The 8,470-nt window shown below is 32.8% G+C and overlaps 3 protein-coding genes across 3 annotated transcripts; 1 reads left to right on the top strand and 2 right to left on the bottom strand.

Moving 5' to 3' along the window:
* Positions 1-1,323: 1,323 nt before the first annotated feature.
* Positions 1,324-4,202, top strand: HELRODRAFT_166820 (hypothetical protein; the record flags this gene model as incomplete). The annotated part of the gene is made up of 4 exons (XM_009012018.1): positions 1,324-1,330; positions 1,489-1,655; positions 2,797-2,898; positions 3,987-4,202. 4 exons carry the CDS (start codon positions 1,324-1,326, stop codon positions 4,200-4,202), a joined length of 492 nt encoding a protein of 163 aa, XP_009010266.1.
* A 437-nt stretch (positions 4,203-4,639) lies between these two features.
* On the bottom strand, positions 4,640-6,256 carry HELRODRAFT_166819 (hypothetical protein; the record flags this gene model as incomplete). The annotated part of the gene is made up of 3 exons (XM_009012017.1): positions 4,640-4,711; positions 5,134-5,249; positions 6,142-6,256. 3 exons carry the CDS (start codon positions 6,254-6,256, stop codon positions 4,640-4,642), a joined length of 303 nt encoding a protein of 100 aa, XP_009010265.1.
* A 1,219-nt stretch (positions 6,257-7,475) lies between these two features.
* On the bottom strand, positions 7,476-7,706 carry HELRODRAFT_153372 (hypothetical protein; the record flags this gene model as incomplete). Its single annotated transcript, XM_009012016.1, has 1 exon — positions 7,476-7,706. A coding segment is annotated over one exon (231 nt), but the record flags the coding sequence as incomplete, so codon positions are not given.
* Between the last annotated feature and the right edge of the window lie 764 nt (positions 7,707-8,470).

Below are 8,470 nucleotides of genomic sequence, written 5' to 3'. Positions count from 1 at the left end.
AGAGCTATGGTGAGGATGATGTGTGGGGTTAAAGTGAAGGATAGGAGGAGTAGTACAGAGCTGATGTCAATGATGGGACTGAATGAGGACATTGTGACATTGATAAGGAGATCGATATTGCGGTGGTATGGACTGTGTTGAGAAGGGATGAAAGGGTCGGGATTAGGCGAGCGTTGGAGTTCGAGGTTGAAGGAGTGGTAGGAAGGGGTCGTCCGCGATTGGGATGGAGAGAGCAGGTGGAGAAGGACAGGGTGAAAGCAGGGTTGCGTGATACTGAGGCGAGTGACAGATGTGGATGGCGTCGAGGGGTATTTCGGTTTCATCATAGGTAGCCAAACGGCAACCCCCGATCTCGGGGAAAATGCCGTCTAAACGTGTGTTGTTGTTGTGTATACAACATTGTTTATGTAAGTAATGAATATATACACAAATACATGCACATATAGATTGGATTATATCATTGAAATATCAGACGTTACCTGGAACATATTATGTATTTCAGTTATATGATGATTTAAACCAAACTGTACGTGATAGAAAAAATGGATTATATATTTGAAATCAACACATTGAAATCTATTAGAAAAAGTTTCATTTTTGAAACATCTGATATCATGCATACAAGTTTAATCAATGAATCATTAAGAATATGTCTAGGGGCATATAGAACGTCACCTTCTATTAGCCTCCACATTTTAGCAAATACCTATGAATATAAGAAATCTAAAATAATCATTAAATTACTACATCAAGGTTTTAACACAACCGACAATATTTGTGCATCAACCAATCAAAAGCAATATAATAAACTCAAGATTGAAGAACGACTTAAAAATAATCAAGTACTTAAAACCGATGAAGGAAGTTACCATACCAATACGTAGGTCATCAATAGAGCATTTGTCGATGTATCGTTGAAAGTTCAAGATAAGATACAATTTAAGTAAATGTTATGTTCAAAAAATTAAATCAAAAATATAAATAATAAAATAGTCAAACTACATCAAAAAATCAACAATTCAACAACTGCAGCAATCATCAATCATAAAATTACATTCCTGCAACATTTACCATTTATTATCAAATCTAGAAGAGATACAACAATATAAACAAAAACACCCTTTGATAATCTGAATTCAAACAAAAATTCACATCATTTTAATTGAAAGTAAAAATTTAATAATAACATGGAAACCAAGCCATATAAGCATTGAAGAAAATGGGTAAGCAGACAATGCAGCTACATTGGCCCACTCTTTCTCAATTTCCAACTTACCACTACCATGTAATGATATTAAACAATCTGTAAAACTCTCACTAAAAATGGCAGGTACATTGGAATGGGTACAACAACATCGTTCATCTAATCACAACAAAATTAACGAAAAGGCAAACAAAAAAATTATCGACGATCAAATTTTTCCAAACAAAAATAAACAGAATAAAAATAAAACATACAAATTTAACACTTGAATTTTCAACAAAAAGCCATCTCTCAAACTTTCAATCCAATATATCCTAATGGAATACAAAAATGTGACCAATTTAGAAGAAAATATAAAAAGACACTCCAAAATTTGTTCCAAGACCAAAATATCATCCAATATAATACTTCCATTCATTACAGAATACAAACTACAAAGTTGAAAATCCACGTCAATAATAAAGACGCTACCAGCGACCAAATATATACCGTCAACAAAAACATCATTAACAAATATAAAAAAGCGAAAGACGAAAAATCTGTAAAAAATCTGTCAATCAATTAGCATTGATTGACAGATTGAATAAATGATCATTTAATCGGTACCACAATATACATACATGTCTGCGATTGAGTTGAGTACTTATTGTAGATTTTTGTTGAGCAATTTTCTATTTAGCTACCACAAGTTGTCTATACATTTTCAACTGTAATCAATCAATCTTCGTTTAGCGTCCAGAGATCCAGTTTCCCGAGGTAGGACGTTGTTTTCTTTGCCATCAACTTTTTGCGCCAAATTAGACGATCAGTTGTATCCATTTCATTTAAATTCAGAGCTTTCATGTCTTGCTCGATTGTTTGCGATCAGGACTTCTTTGGACGGCCTTTGGGACGTGTGCCAGGTACTTCAACATCCGCAAGAGAAGTTATGGCACTGTTTTCACTTCGTTTGACATGACCAAACCACCGCAGACGGTGTTGCCGGCATTCGTCCTTTATATCATCTAAACCAGCACGATGCAGGATTTCGGTAGATTTGATGTGGTCCTTCAGACTAATTCGTTGCATCCATCGGAGTATTTTCATGTCGTTTCGTTGAAGTTGTTGTTCCAGTTTGGTTGTCATTGGCTATGTTTCTGCACCATATAACAACACCGGACGTATCAAGATTTATAAGTTTTGATCGTAGTGGTAGTGGGTAGTTTTACATTTTCAACTGTAAAAATGTAAAATACGTTGAAAAACACATTTAATATAATAATATGCTCTTTCTGATGATAAGATTCTGTTGATGTTCTTTGTCTTAATTGTTCAATAAACGCATCAATTTTATTGTGTTAAAAATCGTTTCCTATATGGGGTTTACTTAACATTTATAAACTTCTATCTTTCAATTTATTTGTTAAATGGTTCAAAAATAAAAAATGAAAAAAGGTAACGTAAATAAAATAACCTTTAATGGGAATTTAATTTTTGAGGGAAAGACAAACTATAAACTGAAACGACTTTTATTCAGTATGGCGAGTGATTAGGTTTAGTTGACAGAAGAAAAATAAAATTATTCATAATCTAATTGAAATTTTTTTTTGAAGAACGGGTTTATACCACTGCATATTGCATGTAAGAAGAATCGTATAGCTGTTGTTAAGTTACTTATATCCTACAACAAAGACTCATTGCAAGCAAAAACAAATGTAAGTTGTATTTAACATTCGTCCATTTAACTTTTAATTTCATTTCATAAAACTTTAATGACGATTAGGAATAGTATAACACTGGTATGCATTTTAAAAAATTTTTAGGTGTCTCAAATATTTTAATTGTTTTAATATAATTCGAGCACGCTGATTTCAAATATGTACGTGAAATATTTTTTCACAAATTCAATTTTAACATTTTAATATTTTACTGATTTTTAACATTCTATTTTCACGATTAATTACAAAACGAATTGTTCAAAATAATAATTAGTTCATTTTTTTATAAAAAAAATAAATGAAATGTAAAGTACATAAAGCATAAAACTTCAAATTAAGGACAAAAAAATCTTCTTGACTTTCCCCCACATACTTTAGCCGTCAAATAATACCTTTTCAGCATCCAACAATAGTCCGCCATCATGTTAACATTCCATTGTCTTTGATATATGATTTCTGTTGTTTTAATGTCTTGGAGAAATTTTTTACCCATTTTTTCATTATTATTGCCAGAAAATAATCCAAATATAAAAATAAAAAGTGAATTTTTAGGCTCATTCAACATCTTAATTTTTGGAATGCAGAACGTAGTTTGTTTTGAAAAATTCGTGCACCACACAGCTCTATAACTAGTCCATGCATTAAATTCCAATTCATTAATTTCTCGTTACTGATTTTTTGAAATTTGGTACAAATATATGCAACACTTTTTTGTCGAACGCTTTCACAAACTGCTTCATCAATCCAAGTTTAAATATGAAGAGGAGGCAAGAGTATTCTATTTGGTTCGACCAACTTAGGAAATTTAATAATTTTTTGCCTGGTTAAAAATTTGTTCGTGATGACCAATATTTTTTTCCCCAGTGTTCTTTATCTGCTCTGCTATCTCACTCACATAAAAGACATGGAAGTTTAGTATAGCCTCCTTGCTGGCCTAGTAGAGATCACCACATATAAACCACAGTGTTAAAACCAAATCATTGACGAATGACACCAAAAGCCAAGCGTCTGACTAAATTTGATTTTATTTGCTATAACGTCACTCAACCCCGTCGGCATTCAACTCCACATTTTCCAACACACAGACGCGCAAAAACCGCTGCAGAATGCACGAGATATTATTCACAGTACGTGATGTTTTAAAGAAGCAATGCCATGTTGGCATAAGTTTCTTTCAATTGAATAGAATATGCAATTGGCACAAATGCATAAATATTTCTATTATGCAATTATTGGAACATACTATGAAGGTCATGGAAAGAATCTTGGAACATAAGCGTTCGGTTGTTGGAAAGAAGTGAAGGCTTTTGATACTAACCGATATGCAGCGATGGAGATATCAATTAATTAAATTTAGTGTTACTATTAGTTATGGATTATTTATTTTGTTGTAAGTAAAGAAGAACTCGATGTTGTTTGAATTCAATTTCTTTATTACAATCACATTAATCCTCCCTTTACGCGTCGCGTTTCTGTGAAAAATTAATTTCAGTAAAAAGTTATATTTATAAGTAAATACACTTATTAATTCAAAAATTGTTTTATAAAATCTCCGTAGATAATAGTCAGCAATATGATTAAATTATTTAGAATAAAATTTATAATTAAAATATCGTAATTTATAAAATTTATTTATAAAAAAGATTTTAGTATATAATTCCAAGTAATATATCTAAAATTCTTTAAAACCAGTTGCGTGAAATGAAAATCTCCTCGACAGATATTCTTTCTTTAAAAGTTAGTCGCTGAGTGATAACTCGTCAAAATCATAATCGCATGGAATTCTAGCTGATACCATCTGGAACTCAAACTGGCATATGCATTTCAACCGTTTTTGGCTTGTATATGTTTTGCCATGTTAGTTTAATAACAACAAGGAAACGTTTGTCTGAACGAATATTTTATTTAATCGGTCAACAGCACAAAAAATTATTTTACAAAAATTTAATGATATACAAACGAAATAAAATCACTTTAATTCAATAACTTATTTAATTTACGTTTTTTTATATCTACATTTGATTTAATATTTACATTTTCATTTATTGTTTTTACTAAATTTTTTGACAAGAAATTCAAAAATTATTCTACAACAATTTTTTTAATGTTATGACAGTTATCTTCTAAATAAATAAAAAGAAAGGCATTGTATGACGCTACGTCAAGAATCCAAAAGAAAAGAGCTAATGGCCAACGATGGCTGATTCGCTTGCACGTGTAGTTTGTAATGACCTGATCAAGACGATCTACCCCACCTTTTGTTGCATTGTAATCTAATACAATTTCTGGTTTGCAAGTCCTATCATCATCACATTTGTTATCTTTGTGCATGGTGCTAAGAAGTAGAACTGCAGGGTTGACTTAAGGAACAAAACTACATAATGTGATATTATCATGGAACCAAACAATGTTGATAATGGAGCACGTTTGCGGTTGGGTAAGAAAGAAGGAGGAATTTGGCGCTTATTTTTTCGTAAAGTTCCCAAAATAGTTATATTCTTATGCAAAAATTCCTCTGGATAATGGATAATATTTCTTCCTGTACCAACGATAGATTGTGACAAATCACGCACTACTCACTGTGGTTGCCCAACCTCAACTGCTTCACTCAGTTTGCCCGAATATACTTGCCCAGTTATGAAATACCCATTTTCAGCGTCACATATGGACCAAACTTTCAATCCATATTTGCACGGCTTGGAGGGCATGTAAACCTTGAATGAACAACGTCCTCTGAAAAAAACTAGACTTTCATCAATCGTAACATAACGTATACAAGCATCGGAAAATAAAGAAAAACAAGTCCATATTGGAGCCAGTTTTTCTTCTGGTTCCAGCCGTCTCTGATTTCTGGTAAGCGTTATCAAAACGAATGCAGCAGGTAATTTCTTTAAATCTTAGGCGTGACATAGAAGCACGAAATAATGGCAATCTTGATTTTGTACTACACAAGTCATCGGCAGATTGAAAATGAATTTTCATACCTCCCGCGTAAATCAAAATACCAACAAATGCACGTAGTTCAATTTCAGTCAACGGTTTCCAGGCATTTCCAAGTAGAAAAACACCTTTTTGGTTTGCACTATCTACAATATCTCTCGGGAGTGATAAAATAATCAAACGAATTCACAGAAAGTGGGGCACTAAAAACGTCATGCGGGCCAGGCTTACCGCTAAATATGTTATACGCTTTTTTTTGTGTGGCTTGTTAGGCACTGTGTTCCATCTTTTCCAACAAACATGCCATCTTCTTCATCATTACTTTCAGACAGGCTTTCTTCACATGATACGGCATTTGTGCTATCTGCTTCATCTTGTCTTTCAAACTCGTTATCAGAATAGTTCGAATCGACATTGTTTCTCTCATCACTGCTGGCCGATTCAATAATATTGTCATCCTCGTTTAATAGTAAAGATAAATTGACTGATTAGTGATAAAATCGAAGCAAAAAATTTTAATGGGGTGTACTTGCACCCCTCTTGGCCAAATATGTTTCACAAACCAAAGTTTTTATCAACTGCTATAACGCAATAAAACGTTTATTTTTAACATTTACAGCATAACTCGATTTTGCAGTATAGATTTACTTTTTATTTTTGTGAAGTAAACAAAATACACCGGCGATTGAGTCAAATTTTAACAACACATTTTTGTTTTATTATTTGGTGTGAAGATGGCTAAGTGATTATACAGTACTAGCAAAGTGTTGGATAAAATCATAAACGAGGATGACAATATTATTGAATCGGCCAGCAGTGATGAGAGAAACAATGTCGATATATTTATTTATTTAAACCTTTTTCTGCAATAAAAACAAAGGTATCTAAGATAATTAACATAAAATTAAAATTGTTTAAAATGATGTACTAAATTAAATATAAGAAAATCTTTAAGGCAAATATGTGTACGTTGTTGCGGTTGCGTTTGATGATTGAGAGGACACCGAAGTAGCGAGCGGGAGAAGAAATGAATAGTATTCGTTTTGATAGGCTAGTCACGTGTTTCGTGCCTACCGGGGACTCACCAGCAGCCCGAATACTTATCAGAATAGTTATCGCAATTTCTTATAAAGCCCGCACAAATCACCTCGTTAGTTCGTGGTGTTTTATTTATTAATCTTTTAGTCGCTAGGATTTTCAATCCGACAACGTACAACCTCAAATGACCTATAACAATGAGGCTCGTACAACACAAGCTCACATGCTACTAGCTTGCTATTACTTTAGCTAGCCGAAAATGGTAGATGTTCACAGTGGCGGATCCATAGGGGGTCGATCGCCCCCCCCTACTGAAAAAAAAATTTCTAGTTTATTTTTGTCAACTCTTTATTACTGTTTATAAGAAAGCATGCAATGTCATCAAAAACTTTCAACTTTTAATGTCATAAAATAATAAATGTAATGATTTGGATCAAACATAGTCAATATATACATATGAGTACATACATAAATATAAAAAAATTATTTTCCTTTTTTTAATCCTATAAGTGTTTTAAAAAATGGGTTTATTTATTTTATTAGACTAGCGAGGTACCTACTACCTTGATAGGTTGACTAATAACAATTTATAAAACAAATTCTATTTTACGATTTCCTGACTTCGCAAAACGCTCAATTATATTTTCAACATTTACTAAAACGTCTCTGTGTACATTAAGTAGTGCCAATCCGACTAATCTGTCTTCTGTCATTCGTGTTCTTAGCCATGTTTTAATTCTTCGCAGAGTTGAGAAGCTACGTTCAGCACTGGCAACACTAACTGGACATGCTTTAATAATACGGAACAACTTCTGAGTGATTGGATATTGTACGGGGTCACACAAATGAAAAACAACAGAAAGATCAGTTGTCAGTGATTTGACTCCTCCTCCGTCCTTGTTCATTCTAAAGCATTTGCTCTGCCACAATTCAACTTCCGATATAAATTCAAGTTGGGTACTAAGTCCAAGAATGGTACCATAGAAATTACTGATTGCTGAAACAGATTCGACAACATCTTTATGATTTAGTTTAATAATATTTTCTGGCATCAAAGAATAGATTTGGAGACACTGCAAATTTTCTTTAGAAAAACGAGTATTTATATCCAATATCAGTGCATCAAGAAGAGGGATGTAAACTGATCGCCTGTAATATTCTTCCAATGAATCAGAAGGTACATTTTCACGGCATGTCTGTCGATGCACAAATCTTTTGTAGGTAAAAGTGCCATCTTTTTCAATTATTATTTTTTCTGCTGCTCTAAAAATTTCCAAAAACATTTCTTCGCAGTTTTCTCTCTTTTTTTGTAAAACATTTAACAGGTCTTTAATGCAATTTTCTGCATCAGGTAAATTTAAACTTTTTTTTTTGAAACAATTCACTGAGGCCCTTTGTTAGAGAGAATACATGCACAGCACAGCCTAAGGACACAATAAAATCACTTTCTCTAATTGCTGTTAATAAAGTTGTTGCTTTTGATGAAGTTGTTCTGTCATTCCATTTAGATATATTCTTTAGCGCATCAATTATTTGTGGAAGTTCAATACTAAACATCAGCAATGCATCATGTCTCTCAACCCATCGTGTT

Source organism: Helobdella robusta (assembly GCF_000326865.2).
Source record: "Helobdella robusta unplaced genomic scaffold HELROscaffold_10, whole genome shotgun sequence".
NCBI lineage: Eukaryota > Metazoa > Annelida > Clitellata > Rhynchobdellida > Glossiphoniidae > Helobdella > Helobdella robusta.
The sequence above is the reverse complement of the archived record's forward strand: the minus strand, read 5'-3'. Positions and strand labels throughout refer to the sequence as shown.